At 36.9% G+C, this 16,953-nt stretch overlaps 1 protein-coding gene across 1 annotated transcript in view; it reads right to left on the bottom strand.

Moving 5' to 3' along the window:
* Positions 1-1,441: 1,441 nt before the first annotated feature.
* brinp3a.1 (bone morphogenetic protein/retinoic acid inducible neural-specific 3a, tandem duplicate 1) overlaps positions 1,442-16,953 on the bottom strand; it is a 60,775-nt gene continuing 45,263 nt past the window's right edge. The window contains exons 7-9 of the mRNA XM_005940271.3: positions 16,676-16,912; positions 10,113-10,335; positions 1,442-3,368 (exon numbers count right to left, since the gene is read on the bottom strand). Of these exons, the coding sequence (XP_005940333.1) occupies positions 2,252-3,368; positions 10,113-10,335; positions 16,676-16,912 (1,577 nt within the window). The 3' untranslated portion in view covers positions 1,442-2,251. The remainder of the gene's footprint in view (positions 3,369-10,112; positions 10,336-16,675; positions 16,913-16,953) is intronic.

Below are 16,953 nucleotides of genomic sequence, written 5' to 3'. Positions count from 1 at the left end.
CATGGTTGATTGCATAACATAAATGTAAAAGAATGACTCAAGACTTTTGCATAGGATTGTATGTCATTATAAATCTCACAATATTGAAGTTCAGGGATGCAGTAGGTGTAAAAATGTATTTCTTACTCCTCTGATATGGAACTATTCCTGCAATGAGTGTTTCTCATCATGCAGTCATGTTAAAAATGTTGTTGTAATTTTGTTATTATATATTTGTATATATATTCATACAATAGAAATATTCCTAACTGGTAAATTGCAACCAATTTGTGTGTTTTTATTGATTATTTTTTCAATTCATTGAATATTATTTAATTTATAATATAATAATATATATATATATATATATAATAATAGTACTATATAATATATATATATATATATTATATAAATATAGTATATATATATATATAATATTTCATATTTGATTAATTCTATGCTAAATGTTTTTCAATCTCCTGCGCTCATGAAGTTCTGAGGGCTTGAAAATACTGGAAAAATAACCCAATTTAATAGACTCAAAATTAATCAGAATTGTTATTAAATAAAAGTATTTGTGGGTGATTGCAGATCATTGTGAGCAGCTCAGGTGGGAGGCGTGGACTGATTTATTTCATGCAATGAAACTGTGGTTTTGGAAATTGGCAGTCAGTTCAATGGCAATAGTTTCTTCAAGTGTTCTCGCGTTATCACTATAGCTGTGTGAATTTAGTTCATTTGCCAGTAAAGAAGTGCTGCAAAAGTAGGAAGGAGACTGGTGTTGATTGTGGGTGTACCGAGTAAGGGTTTTGTCATAGGACAGATTTGGATTTAGACAAATAGATAAATTATTAAAAAAACTTCATAAAGTTAATACTGAGCAATAACTAAACAACTTACCAACAAATGAAACTAGTAATATTATGATTCTACTATTCAAATCAAAAATGTTTTCTTGATAGCAGCACCAAGAGTAGCTGTCAGCATCTTTAATGATATCACTGTCCTGTTTAGGTGACCTTTAAAATGAGTGATCATACATAAAATGAAGAAGTCATAGTGTAACAATATCTAGCTTTGTTTTGGAATGATTCTTTTAAAAAATGAATTGGAAATGTCGCATTTAAGCCCCTTTTCCATTAGTACCTACTTGGATCAACTCACCATGGTTCGCCACGGTTTTCCATTAGGTCCTGATACTACCTGGTATCAGGTACTTCTTTTAGCATCTGCTTGGCTGGGATTCGGAGCAATCTGAGCAGGTAATAAAATGTGACATCGTCACACTGCATGCCACTGACTGGCTGTTCAGTCGCGTCTCTTGAGAGCATCAAAATCAAAAGTGACATTTTTGAAACGTGACAACAGAATAAATAATGTTAGTAATCCCTATGATAAATCTGATAAACTCATTATAAATTTAGAAAAGCATCTATGTACACAAGAACACCATGTACAGACCACACATAAAAATGTATTTTATTTAGTGTATTAACAAATCGTATTATACATTTTATAGACAGTGTTTTTGTAACTTTTGCTTCACAAACAACAGCATTATAAAAATAAGAGCACATGTAACATATATTGTGAACATGATACATTGTTTGTCAGCAAATCCGGAGTAATACAGCATTTATTTATTCACTTTGTTTATGGCAATGACTATTTTCTTACAAAAATGTGAAGTAGAGCTTAAAAAAATGAGTGATTTTATCATGATATGAAAAGCAAAAAGAACACAGTGCCCATAATTTTCCAGCCAAAGAAGGAGGACTGTGATATTAAAACAATTACTTATGGTGGGCTTTTTTTTAGAAAGCAAATGTAGCGAGGAACATGCTGGTGTTGAAATGAAATGAGTGAGGTGACTACATTGCTTGGGTAATATTGTATCAGCAAAAGCCTTTTCTTTACGTATGTGAGCAATTCAGATTTGTGCAATCTACAAACATCAGCACGCTGGCAAAATATCAGTGATGGCAAATATTGAAATTCATATTAATAACTATTAAAGTTATTGTTTTCATCAGGAGAGAAAAAAAAATCAAACAATGAGGCAAGTATGGTGAAATCCTCCTTATTTCTAAGACGTAATACAAATTTATACCAAAAGCTGACATAAGAATCTCAAATGCACTCTTGAGACCCATGACAACAAATAACATGTCCCTCAAATGTCCCTTGCACTGCTCCAGAATTGTTCTTAACTATCGTCAGAGTTGTGTGGTGACTGCTCTTCCATCTGTGCGCCTGGCCACCTGCCCACTTCTTAGCTACATAATTTGGTTGTTTCGTATTCCATCGAGTTTGGCTGCTTGGCACTGAAAGTCTGCAACGCTGCCTGGATCCTGGCAACATCTGTAGTGGACAGTTTGAGCCGGTGCCGCAGCAGACAGGAGAACAGGTCCAGTGGCTGAGCTCCTGGTGGGGAAAGCCTGTTGACCCGATCCCGGATCTCCAGCAGCTGCAGCAGGGCTGAGTCCTGCGATCCCTGAGTATATGGGTAGTCCAGCTGTAAAATCAAGTCCTGGATCGCTTCCGGGTCAAAGTGCATACTATAGCCGTACACCTGGATGCTGTTGATCTTCATGTAGCCTAGATTTCGTCCCGATTCCAGGTACTCCAAGGGTTCATAATATACAGTTCCATTCCCGTTACTTGAGGTGCCCCTGATCCGGCTCCGTAGATAAAAATGCACTGTCTCAAAAAATGTTTTCCACTTGTTGCCTAAAGTCAGAGTCCAATTATAACAGTCATAAGGAAGGTCTAATTTAGTCCTCTCCCAGTCTGGATAGTTCTTCTGCTCAATGGGCATGATCCAGCTCTCTGAGTGGCTCCCGCCAAATGGATTGATATAAACAGACAGCATGGGGTCCAGAGTAATGTTCTTGGTAAGGCAGATCTGTAGAGACATCCCCAGGAGCATGTGGACATGGTTTGACTTGTATTTGTTACTTTTCAGTGTCAGCAGCATTCTCTTCCTCCACGATGGGTCAAACCAATTATTCAGCCTGACGTCATTGCTTACAAAGATGCCGTGAATGCTGATGCGGTTGTCACGTTTCTGGAGAAGATAGCGCAGCTCCATGTCCTGCAGGTCAGTCTCAAAGCCTATGTAGTGGTCAGTGGAGTCTGGCACTTCGTTGCGGCACACACCCTGGCTCAGCATGTAACCCTGGTTGCAGGTGGCGCAGCGGGAGCGATTCTCATAGGAGCATGATGCACAGGAGGTGCCCTCCCCCACTGTGCATGGAATCAAGCCCTGGCAGGGAGGATGCTCATAAGGGCAGGAGCAGCTCCGGGTTTCCTCCAGGTAAGAGCCGATGTGATTGTTTTCACTGCAGTACATGATGGAGAGGATGTAGTTCAGCCAGTAGCTAAAGGGCCTGCGACAGAGACGGAGCAGTGGGTAAGATTCATTGTTGATGCAGAGTACATAACACAAGAATCACATGGCTTCAAACATTAATCTCATTGTTTCTAAACCAAACAACAAAAAAATCTATATTTTGATGACAAACTCAATGCTCCTCTGTATGGAGAAAACCTGTGAGCCACTTAGTTTGATAGTGATCATCACGTATGCTTTTCATCAATGTGAAGTCTCACAATCCCATTTACTGTCTTCGCTCACATCTCTTTTCCCTTTCGGGTCATTATGCTTACATCAGGTGCTTTCTCTTTTGTTGGGTGTTGAGTTTCTACTTTATTGTCAAATATAATATTTATAAAATGCTCCTGATTGTTCACATTAGGTAAGCTGAGTAATTATTAGATGGTCATATAACTTTGAGTAATTTCACATTTCATTAAGAATAAACACTGTATTTTAATTTTTAAGAATTATAGTGCATACTTTCTTTCTTTGTGGAAGCTGTTACATTGTAAAATCTATAAACAAAAACAGAGATGACTCAGCATAGAAAAAGCGTTTTTCCTCACATATACTTACATTTTATTTATTCACATATACTCACATATACTTAAATATTAAAAAATATAAACAATAAAAAAACACTTGCATGTATTTCTTTTCAGATTTTTGCCTATAAATAAGAGATGCAGTGGATATAGATGGGAAGTTGAACAATAAATATGTGGGCATGAAATGAAAATATGGCTATGGATATAGCAGTTATGCGGTACTTCACAATTATGAAGCCATGAAATGTAAATGTCAAAGTCCCTCTGTCTTCTCCTGCTCTATATGATTCGTTAATGACACATGAAAATATGTTAAATGTAATTTAGAGCAACCAACTCTTGCACTGTAAGGAGTAAAACTGAGTCATTACTTTAACTAACAGATTGAAACTATGAGTTTCATATGCATGGTTAAGTGCTTTCTGAAGAAACACAGCTAAGTTAAATTTTGTCTGCTTCCTGACTAGACCCTGTAGGGGAGGGAAGGTGCATTATGGGGGAGATCAACAGTCATTGCTTGTTCTGTATCACATCATAATCTCAAGAGACCAATGCCTGCTACGCAAGTCCCACATTTAAGCGATTCATTCAAATCCTTCAATGTTTTCATGAAATCACTGTAGAAAAGATTTCCTGTCCACTTATCCAGGCTAAAACGCATCCTACTATAGATGGATCACTTGTCGTTTCACTACAAATATGCAAGGTCAAAAAAGATGATGAGTTAGAAATACACCCATTTTATATTTAGTGCTAAGAAAACGAGCTAATTGGGTAATTGGAAAGTCTCCCTCTGTAAAATAAGCTAATGCTAATTATGTTACAATTTTTATGTTGTTTACTTTGGGCAGAGCTGAAAATACTAAAAAGATACACTCTTGTTAAAAGCATAAACAACCAAAGCAACCACAAATGGTAATCAAAACATAGCTTCGGCTTTGGCATCACACAAAATTTCCTATAAAACAAAATTAGGTTTAATAAGAGGCTGATAAAGATCACATTAGGAAAATACATCATTTATTTAAGTTGGAAACGTGCAGAGTCTAGTCTAGCTCTATGTACATCTAGAACCATACATATAGTATATGATTAGCAAAATGCTCTATTTATTCCAAGCCACAAACTATATCGGTGAAGCAATATACCGAAATTGTTTCTGAATGAAAGAGCAGATGGAATGCATGACAGGAACATAATGTGGTAAATTAGTCTGTCGCTTGCTATGTTCCACATCTGTCAGATTTTTTAATCCACTTTTGTTCTTTAGCAGAGTGGCTGTTCTGTTGCTGTAGCCGTGTGCAGCTGGTAAATTAATTTAAGGGAAACAAAAGTGCATGTATAAGTAATTTACATCTAAAAAACATAATTTTGAAGGGAAAAGTACCATTTGTTCAAACAGTTGTTAGACTAAAGAAATTAAACTGCACTGTGTGTGTGCTGGTGAGTGTGTGTATCACTGGGAATTTGATCCCATGATAAACAGTAGCGTTAGCCCTGCATCAGACTGGCCAGGGTGTAGCCCGCCTCTCGCCCTGGGATAGCTGGGATAGGCTCTAGACCCCTGCTACAATGATAAGGATAAGCAGAAGAGGATGGACAGATAGATGAATAAATGTTAGATGTAATTCCTAAATCAGGCTTTTTTACCCTTTTCCACAAATTATTTTAGCTTCTCAATGTTTAATACATTGACTGGAAAAGCATTTGATATATTCCTATATCGACACAAATACTATGAAAGTATAGTATTTGTGTCATATATTTACTGCAACAAATAAATGCAGTAAATATATGCAAAACATTTTTGAAGAACATTTTGATATTTTGGATATGAAGCAATTGATTATAAAAAAGATGCTATAATACATGTAATATTCTACTGAGTCAATTTTTAAACCAGCTATCAAACTGGATACGATCGAGTTGTGTTTGAACTTACGCAACATATTTAAATGGATTTCGTCTACACAGTCCTGCGTCTCTAGATTCTAGTTGGGCTGGAAAAATACACACAAATGGTGAAGCTAAGCAAAGTGATGATAAGGGTGAAACTGTGTACTAAACAGCTGGATAAACTAACATAATGCTGCTGCAGACTTCACAGTTATATGAAAAAAATGGAAATAAATGATTGTGAGTTCACTGATATTGTCAGTTCTGTGCAAAAAGCAATATATTCAAATGTGTTTTTTCCACTTTAATTGAGAAAACAATTATTTAAAAAGAAACATGGCTTAGAACACCTTCCAGTGGTAAAAATAACTAAATATATAAACTTGTGATTGCGTTTTCTTTTCTTTTCCTTTCTTTTTGTTTTCCAGCTCTATAATTTGTTCCCTCCAGTGTACTGTACTTTTACTCACTAATGATGCATATCTTAGGAAAAAATAATTATCATGCAGAGCTAAAGTCTATAGAAGGCTTCTGGTGTTTCTTAGTTTCGAGACCATTTTTTTGTTCTTCTTTTATAAGTGCTTTGAACCGGCAAGCCCCCTCTAGTATTCCAGCATCACAGTGAGCGCAGTCAGTGTGATGTGGAGAAAAACAGAAAGGAGTAAAAGACTTTTTCTTTTTCCTCAAATCAAATTTTAAATCTGGTGACATTTTGTCAAAAGATAGTCGATGTAATGTGGTAACAGTCTTAACGGCACCCAGCTTGTCTGAAACTCATCAGCGAGAGTCAGTTGTGCATATCTCACCTCCAGAGTGGAGACTGTGCACAGCAAGAGAGAGGAAGCTGTCTCGCCATCATAAGCACATTTTGTCAGCAGGACATGTAAACTGTCATGGAGACGCAGTGTGCAGTATGGGCAAAAGAGAAGCCGGGTGTTCACTCTGCAATCTGTTCATTGTCTGTCAGTTCATTTCACACAGATCAATGCCACAAACGAACTTTCTCCTTCTGCCACAGAGTACATTTTGACTAGTGAAGAAAACTTCTCCTCTGCACTAGATACACTTCATTTTTTCCATTACAAGCCACATTTATTTACTTTGGAAGCACAGAAAAAGCAGCCTATCAGTTGTTTTTGTGCAGCTCCATCACGGCTGCCCTGACACCTCTTGTATTCATGGAAAAAAATAAAAGGAAAAAAAAAATACTGTACATAGTTCCAAAGACTGCACTAGAAAGTTACAAAAGAAACTCCAAATGGATTTACAATGTAACAGCCTACATTTTTTTTTTATGTTTGCTTTGTCTTCATCTCACAAAGACTGTGAAGCTTTGGAACATGAATAATGGCTACAGAGATGTACAAATATTCCATATGAAAAACAAATCCTCTGTGAGCTGGGCCATTATGTACAGGGCGGTATGATATGTAAGGTAAATGAGGATAAAATCTTTGTATATTCTTGCTATATATATATATAACTATTCACTATTACATTGACAAAGGGCAGTACATTCTTCTGCTGTCTGAAGATTCATCTCAGCTCTAAACACTGCAAGTCGCCTATTTCATCATTGTAATTTAGCTGTTTGCAAGCTTTTATACACAGATGGGAACATTTACTAAACCTGTCACCATTTTCCATCAGGGATGAACATTTTGCATCTCTTTAATTTTTTTGCACAGCACAGATATTACTAAGAATATAGCTGTAAATGACCTCGGTCGCACCTAATTTGCATAAATTGCTACTAAGGAACATCTGATTCTGCAGCATTATGATGCTATATGAGGAAACGGTGCTTAGGACTGGAGCTGAAAGCCATTAAAAATCAAGTTAATATGATATGAGGGACCATCTGGAAACAGAAATGCAAAATCATGCGAAAAAATAACCATTTGTCGTTGTATTGAATCTTTTGTAGTATGACTAGTGCAGGACTGAGAACTCAGCCACAATGATTTTGACCAATCTTTTAATCTGCCTTTATCGCTCTTATACATTTCCCCTTAAATATCAGAAATACACTTTTCCCTATAGCGATGGTATAATGGTAATAACCTGAATACATTTCTATTCCCTTATAAGATCTTTGCAAAAAAGTGTCAGTATAGCTCATTTGGTTGTATAGAAAACCCATATTCTAAAGGGGTGCAGTACCTTGAGTTTGAGTCTGCAAATAAAATTTGGATTCCCTAAATATACTACTTCAGGTGAACTAAACAATTTTTGTGTTCTATTTTTAGGAAATAAAACCTTTTCTTTACCTTGCTTAAAAATGTAAGCAAACACAACTGTGCTTGCAGCAACTCCGAATTTAACACTGCATGTATATATATGTATATATATATATATATATATATATATATGTACAGTGCTGTGAAAAGGTATTTGCCCTCTTCTTGATCTCTTAGTTTTTTGCATATTTGTTACACTTCAATGTAAAATAGTAATTGCCCCCTAAACCTAATAGCTGCTTGCGTCACCCTTTGTAGCAAGAACTATATCCAAGCTTTTGCAATAACTGGCAATGAGTCTTTCACATCACCACTTTGCTTTGTAGAATTGCTTTAATTCAGGCTCATTGGAGAGCTGAATTAAACAGCCTGTCTAAGGTGATGCTAAAGCAGCTCAATCTGATTTAAGCACAGACCTTAACAGGCCACTGCAAAATATTCATTTGGGATTTTTTTAACCATCCAGGTGGAGTTGCTGGAGTCTTTCGGCTCATTGTCCATAACCCAAGTGTCCCTGAGCTTAAGGTCATGAACTGACAGACGGGCATTCTTTTTTTTTTAGATTTTTCTAGTAGAATTCATGGTTGCATCCATTTCAGCCATCAAGCCATCCATTTCAAGTTGTCCAGCTGCTGAAACAGCAAAGCAGCCCAGACCATCATACTACAACAACCATGTTTGACTGATGGTGTGATCTTTCTATGATGCTATGTTTGTTTTTGCCAGATGTAACAGGACTCAAACCTTGCAAAGTTTCACTCTTGCCTTGTCACTCCATAGAATATTGTCCTAAAACTCTTGGGGATCATTGATATGGTTTTTGACAAATGTGAGATGAGCCTTTGTGTCCTTTAAGGTCAGCAGTGGTCTTTGGAAATCTCCCATGGTTGCACTCCTGGAGTAATTTTAGTAGCCACTCCTGGGAATGTTCACCAATTTTCAGTTTTCTCCATTTTCTCAATGGCTCTCCATTGTGGTTCACTGGAATCTCAAAACCTTAGAAATGGTTTTGTAACCCTATTCGTAGATGTCAATGACTTTGTTTTTCATCTGTTCTTGAGCTTCTTCAGACGCCAGTATAACGTATTTCTACAGGTTGATTTTTTAGGGATTTCTTGATTTAGTGTGTCTGGCAGTAATCAGGTCTGCATGTGGCTAATAAAATAGAACCCAGCTTTCCAAAAAATGTGATGAATTCAGGTGGGTTTGGAAAGCATTTTCTCCTTAATAAATGAAATCTCCATTTAAAAAAACTGCAAGTAAGAAATCAGGTATGAGCCAAATACATGACTTACAACACTGTATGTTCCCATGTATTTTATAGGTAAATATGTACTGTTTGAATGAACAGAGATATATTCCCTCATTATAGAGGAAATGAAGGTGGGGGCAATTGGAGATTCGAGCTCTATATTTATTTAAAAAAAAAATCACATCGCAGAGGATGAATATTTGGTTTCTCACCTGAAATAGCTCCTAAAATAAACCTGGATACTTCAGCTGCACTGACATAATTACATTTCTTTTTCATAAGCTTTTGTTGCAGACTATAGCTAAACTTTGTGGAGAAAAACACAAAAATAGATGGAATGATCAACAGAAGATCCACGGCAGATTTTCTTTAGTATATGATTTCATTGCAGTCAAGTTAACCAACAGGAAAAATGGCCCAAACTTTGCATATTCCTTTGAAACACTGCAAACTTTAATTTCACAGGAGGATAACTTTGATTTCCTGAATGTAAAGGAGACCCGGACTGGGAGTGCAGCCAAGTCATCAGGTGTGACACTATAGCTCACTTCAGTGAGACCTCGGTTGAATATCAAAGTGCTAATGTATTGTGTGTATTATTAGCATAATGCCTAGTTCAGGGGATAACAAAGCACTGTGCACAGAGCGGGCTGAGGAAAATAAATGAGCACTGCCGTTTGCAACGTGCTTGAAAGGACTTGCAATGTGGCTGCAGGCTTTGGAATTTTTGCTTATTTTTTCACACTCATGCGCGCAAACACACGGCCTAACACATCTGTATCCACAGAAAGGTCAGCAGGAATACTTATATTTCTCACCTCTCTCTCAGCATAATAATTTTGGGCTGAGTTTGACACCTTTTGCTGAGGGTGAAGAGCTTGTTGATAATGCGTCGTGCTTTGCTCAGGAGCTGCTGGGTGCTGAGCTCCAGCTGTTTGTAGCGCTGGAGAATGGTCGGCTCCGTTTTCCAGAAATATTGAATGGCCGATGCGTTCAGAGCATAGAATGTAGGAAGCCTTCGAACAAAGTTCTGGAACTCATCTGAAAGACAGAGGACAGGCAAGATAGTTTAGTCTGTGTTGGAAAGAAGTGGATGGTTCCTGTCTGACTTTGCCTAACTGACCTGAATGCTTTCTCACTATATTTGGCTAATTTAGTCAAGCCAAAATGAGAAAATCAGTTTGCAGAGTCCATGTAGACTGAAGAGCTGTGGGGCAAACTGGAAGTGATATTGTTTGAAGCATAGGCTAATAGAAAAAGGCAGAGCTAAATACGGTGATGGGGTAAGATTCATTAATGAATAGCATACAGATTTTCTGCAGCAAGTCTGTCAGGGGGAAATCAGGATGGGCCTGGAGCACAGAGGATAACATCTGTCAGCCCTTCAGAAATGCTGTTTGCCTCATGTGCTAACAGATTACATTTCAATAACAATATCATCACAATCATGATTGGATGTATGGAAAATCGAAAACATGCTCACTTCTGATTAGAAAAAGACCGTGCTGTTTGTCTGGATAATAAAGCATCGATTTGGGAAACCAATTAAGCCCCAACGCCTTCCCTGCTGATTATGCAAAAAGCTTTACATGTTCCTGTGAAATTCATAAGCTGAGTGTTTTCTATGACCTGTATTTTGAAAACTAAAGAAAAATCACATGGTGCTGCCGCCACCACTAATTTTTTCTTTCTTCTAATCACAGATTTATCAGATTGTGTGATATATTAATTTGTCTTAACTAAAATTAGTTTAAAAGATAAGACTATTACTGGCGTCCAATGAGATGACATAATCCAAGAACGAGTCTGTCTTTTAAAACATCCCATGCATGTCTTCATCGTAATAACCATCACTGTGATTTACATTTTGAATAACAACAGGATTCTGCGTCAAAGAAGAATAAGAATATATCTCAGCTTATATAAATTTTTTAGCATTGTGCTTAACTTATTGAAACATTAAAACATCAGTCATGCAAACCTGCAATAAAAACAAGCTTAGTAGCAAAATGCAAATCTGACAAGACAAAGCAAGTTTAAGTGACACTGGCTGTTAAAGGATGTCATGTAAAAATAAAAATACATCCCAAAAAGACTGGCTAATGTTAAAACAACGAAAATACGATATTGTCAGATCATTGTCCAGTTATAGAAAAAAAGGAGAAAAAAACCATAATCCATAAAAGTAGCATAAGAAAATAATTTTTCATTCAGGAGAATATTGTTTGTTACATGTTTCAGTATGTGTGAAATATATACAACAGTGCTGTCAGTGTTAACGCGACAAATCTCCGTTAGCGAGTTAACACGGATCGCCCCGTGCATGGGGCTGCATGGCACTAACGCTTTAACGAGCTAACCGCGCTAACGCATTGACACATTGTGCAGCCCCACGCACGGGTCGATCCGTGTTAATTCTCTAACAGAGATTTGCTGCGTTATTGCGGTTATGGTGTTAACATCATTTTAACTAGATTAACGCTGATAGCACTATTATATAATATTACTGTAGACTGGCTATGCTGAAAAAAATAACTGTGGGAGTGGCTCAATAGCCACGTGTTTAGCTATTACATTGATACAAATGCCTCTAGCATTGAGTGGCTGGTTCTTTACTGCATCTGATTCCCCCTCCTCACATTTCCTGCCTCCTTCCACTGTCTAATAAAATGCCCAAAAGTGATTTTAAAAAAAGGAGCAGTAAATTGCTGATCCTTCAGCCACATTATCAAGATTACACATCGTGCAGCTGCAATCTTTTTTGTCTCTAGCATCCAACTAAAGTCTAACCTTTCCAATAAAGAGTTAATATTACTCACTTTTATTAAGGCCTACAAGTACCTGTGTTATAGATATATTGTGAGGATACAATAAGTAATCAATACTCAGACTATCATTCTTGCTTTTATTTTCTCTTCATTACAATATTGCAATGGCATTTTATGGGAACCGAGAAAAGTGAACCTATTACTCCATTTTATAGAGTCCATGACCCTATACAGGTTGCCCATTACCCATAGAGCTGATTTTAACATTTTACTTATTAGTTTTAAAGTCCTTCATGCCCTGGCCCCATAATAAACAGTACTATAAGTATTGAGCCATTCCTCCTTTCTCTATTTCTTGCTAGAAATGTAGTGAAATGTGCAACCATACATGAAGATACAATATATCCGGTAAAAAAATATTATTTCTTTAAGTAGTCCTCAGAGATAGCTGTAGAGGATTCTTGAAGAACATTCCAAAGCTCTTCTCTGAATGTTGGCTTCCTCCTGCTCACATGATAACAACAGTTTGAACCAAAGACTTCAAACTTGGATTCAAGTTTGAAATCTTTTTCAAGATACTCTGCAAGACTTGGCCACTGATTCTCAGTCCATGTTCTTGTGTAATCTGGGATACCTCAGACCCCTTTTCCCCATTTCCCTTCCTTCAAAATGGCTTCTTGTGAAATCATCTAAGTTGCCCAATAAGAAAACTGAAGGGGAGGCTGGAATGGCACCAAAACCTCTGAACAGGTGGATGTAATTGTCAGGTATATTGCCCTGACAGTGTGAGCAGCTGTTAGACAGCACAAAACCCAACGTGAACATCCGTTAACCCATTTGGTGCACTCTATGCAGGATTGTATTAATTGTAGATTGGGGTTTCTAGTCATTTTAACAGAGAGTTTTCCTGCATATTTTAGTTTGCAGTATTCAGTAATTTGGGGGGTTTGAGATTGAGGAATTGTACCACACTTAATGGTGTCTGTAATTTGACTTGATAAGGCTTGAATTTCTTTTTTTATTATAGATTTAATTTGTTGATATTCTAAAAATCTATTCTCGTTAATCCCATGTTGTAAAACTAATCTGTCAAACAGAATAGTCTAGTCTTTCAAATAGATGTACCAAGTATTTAATTCCTTTGAAGTTTATCATATTGTTGTTTTGTAGGATATTAGGGTTGTTCCAGATGGGTGTACATTTACATGGGATTAGTGAAGACTCATTTTTAGAAATTCTTGACAGCCATCCTTCCATTGATGGAAACAATTTATGGTACCTAATGTACCTGATGATGTAGTTTTAAATTTGTTCTCTATCTTGTATCTATCTGTTGGCACAACATTGGTTTATCCCTTGAGTTAAATTTTTAAATGATTAATCGGTCTGTGTCATGTGAGTTAATAATTTAAAAAAACAAAATGGTCAGGTACAAGGACTAGTCTTGAAAATGAGTGAAAAAGCAGCAAATATCCAAAGAAAAACTTTGAAAGACCTTCAGAAAGCTTGAAGAACTATGTCTCACTATGTCAAAATTAAAAGAAGTCTGGCTCCTTGGAAGCAAATGATAGGCCGTGAGCTCACAGTACTACTTGCACAGTAATAGCTCAGCCTCAAATCCTCAGGCAGAAACCTGTTAAAAATCTCTATGTCAGTCTTAAACACAAAATGCAATCGAGCATTTGCTCTTAGGACTCCTTGTTAGTGGAATGGTCTGGCTCGCTTTGTCAGTGTCTTCTTTTAAATCACAGATCAAGACTCACTTCTGTTGCAGTGCTTTTTGTATTTTTTTTTATTTTTGACATTACTGGCATACTTCCATCTTATTTCTATTCATGTTCATTCCTTACAATGGATTCACATTGTATCTTGTTCTTATTTTGACATTGAACGTTGAGTTTTGACCTGTTTCAGTGGATATGTAAATTGTTTTTGTATTTTCTTTCCAGTAAGTTTGCTGACCCTGTGTTTCTGGGAGGAGTAGCAGATTTGACTTCAAAAATGGGCAAAACAATAGATACATTCACTTCTTATTATTATTGATTATTTTATACTGTCATTTGGCTCATTAAGTAGGAAACATATAGAATATAGGTGTACTTTCAGGCTAAAAAACAATACTGATTAATTTAATATAGTTAACATCATGGCAAAATCATAATGTTGAATAACCATGAGAAGGTGGGAATGGCAAGTAACTTCTTAACTACACTATTATTTTATCACCAAGACAACAATACCTCATCCCTGGAAACTTGCGCTCTAATGACCATTATTATCTTGTCAGCTGCTGAACCCAGGAAGGTAACGGCATTTTCCTTTTGTACAATTTTAAAAATAGAAAACACTGTCAGATTTTCAGGAACACAAGTACAGACACAGCGTGGGTCTTATCAAAAATAACACAAGGAGGCTGAAGGGTAACGACGCGTGTAAGGAGGCTTATTTGGCAGGGTTTTCTTAAATTACTTAATTATGAGGTTATAATTAATAACTTATGTGTCTTAGTAGTCCGGCAACTTTAAGCATGTATTTGACTTACTGCAACATATTGCAGTTTATTTAGACTAAAGCCTCTTGGATCTCTCTTGGATATGAAGTGCACTCTCTTATTTATGCTCCCCTGAGTCTAGTTTTTCACACTCTTTCAATGCTCTGTTATGACTATGGTTTGTCTTAGCCAAACACTGAGATAGGATACTGATCCAGGTATAAAAGATATGATGTCTTAATTATTAAACAGTTACCACTCAGTGGGTGGTGGGACTTAAAACAAATCATGTCCACCATCCTCTGATGGTAGGAAGCTCATTTAACAATAAGAGTTATGATTATTAATCTCTCTGCTGCTGGTGCGAGTTGTCCTCTATTAGATTGACTATACAAGTAGATCCTCAGGGGTTTCAAGGAAACTTATTTTTCATTATTTAATACAGCAGTGTAACTGCAGTTCTCTGGGCACCTTGCTGCTTAAGTCATTGCCAACTGCGCACTAATCAAGTTGCCCTTAGTACAGAAGCATGTAGCCGGTAATAACACACAGCCAGCTAGGTGCACTGAAAACAGCTTAAGGCAGAGCTGGAAATGAGTGAAACAGCAAGATGCCCTTAGAGCCTGTGGATGCAGCACAGTTTTAATAATGACAGGGGAACATGGATGCAGAGCTATGCTGCAAGATACAGTAAAATTCAAGACTGAGGAAGAAGAGTTTGACATAACGGTCAACGGGTACATTAGTGGAAAAAAATGCAAAAGCTAATGACACATTGGTTAATACAACTGTAACATCATTGCTAGTGCTATTACAAAGCTATTAAATTGTATTCTGCTAACAGATTAGAGCAACTGTATTGTGTTTCAAAAGGCATGACAGCTCCTACCGCAGTGAAGAGCTTACTTCTGACTGAATCACTGTTGACCCAGTAATATTGCTGTAATTGCTCCTCTTTCATGTACTGGACTTTGTAAATCATCCATGCATTTTTTTCCTAAAGACGGGTTCAAAGGTCACAAAAGAGTTATTAATCTGAATGCTCGAAAAGTGGTTCGATTTTCACCAGAGAAATTTTATTAATTTCATTATTTTGCTGTTTCTACTACGTCAGCTATTTACTTAATACCTCTTGCTGTATTAGGCCACTAAGACAAGTGTTACTGATCAATAATCAGTGCTGCTTTACGGCAGGATTGGATTTATAAGATTTTTACATCAACACAGTGAAGTAAGGTACCTTCATTTCATTCATTTGTTAAGAGCCTTAACGTAGCTGATATTTAATTGTTTTAGAATACCTCCTCAAAACATCCTTTGTTTTACAGAAATCACACATCTTTTAATATTAATGATCCTCATACTTTGTAAGTCACAGAAAATTGAACATATCATTAAATCATCGAGGCCATGAAGTCAAGCCAAACCGCAATCCAGGAAGATCAGCTGCTCTAATAGAAGTCCACATCAGCTGATGAATGGATAGCTTTTACTCTTTTACACATCCATCTCGCAAATCTTATACAGTGATTGCCATTTGTGTACCCATGTTCATCCATAGAAAGGCAGGGAGGTTCCACCCATGCTGCTAGATAGATATTACTGCAGACAATAGTTATCTGCAGATAATGCAAATAATCTTCTTACTGAATGTAAATCAAAGACAATTAATGTAAGCTGTTGCATGCAAGAATTCCAAATAATACTAAATAAAAGGTGTGTGCTGATATGTACAACTGACAATTTGTTATGATCAGGAAATGGTTTAATTGTTTATTTCCCTCAAAAACCCTGAAAACAGATAAAAACAATAAAATTAAAACATGTGCAGAACAGGGAAAAATCTGTTGTGTCTAAGTAAGTTAAATGAACAGGGCTTCTTAGTTGTTTTCATAACCATGTGTGTTTGCAAGAAGCTGCAAACACATGGGTCCAAAAAGTATTACACTGTGTAATGTTGAATTGCTATTGCATAGATTGGATGTAATAGTCCCTTTTTCAAAGATCGTCAGTTTGATTTTTCCATCAGTGCCTCCAACAACAGGGTGCTATTTGCAGTCAGTGAGAGGGTCATTTAAAATGGCATAAATAAATAAATAAATACAAATAATAAAACACTGACCTGACTCTTCAAATTCTTGGTTAGCCATGTTCCAGGAATCTCGGATTTGCAGCAAACTAGCTTCCATAGCCCTCAGATCCACCTCAGGGCAATTACACTGTGGATAGTCGACGGCACACTGGCACCAGCAGTCGTTGTTTCGGCACACAAACTGGCCCTCCTCATTACAGCCAATGTAGCTAAGAGCTGCTTGCACAAACCTGGCCCTCAGATACTCTGGCAGAATGGCCTGGAGGCCTAAGGCAAGGACAAAAACAGGGCACAAACATGGAAATGTC

This window comes from Haplochromis burtoni, unplaced genomic scaffold (assembly GCF_018398535.1).
Source record: "Haplochromis burtoni strain Fernald_Lab_line unplaced genomic scaffold, NCSU_Asbu1 Contig_99, whole genome shotgun sequence".
In the NCBI taxonomy this organism is placed as follows: Eukaryota; Metazoa; Chordata; class Actinopteri; order Cichliformes; family Cichlidae; genus Haplochromis; species Haplochromis burtoni.
The sequence above is the reverse complement of the archived record's forward strand: the minus strand, read 5'-3'. Positions and strand labels throughout refer to the sequence as shown.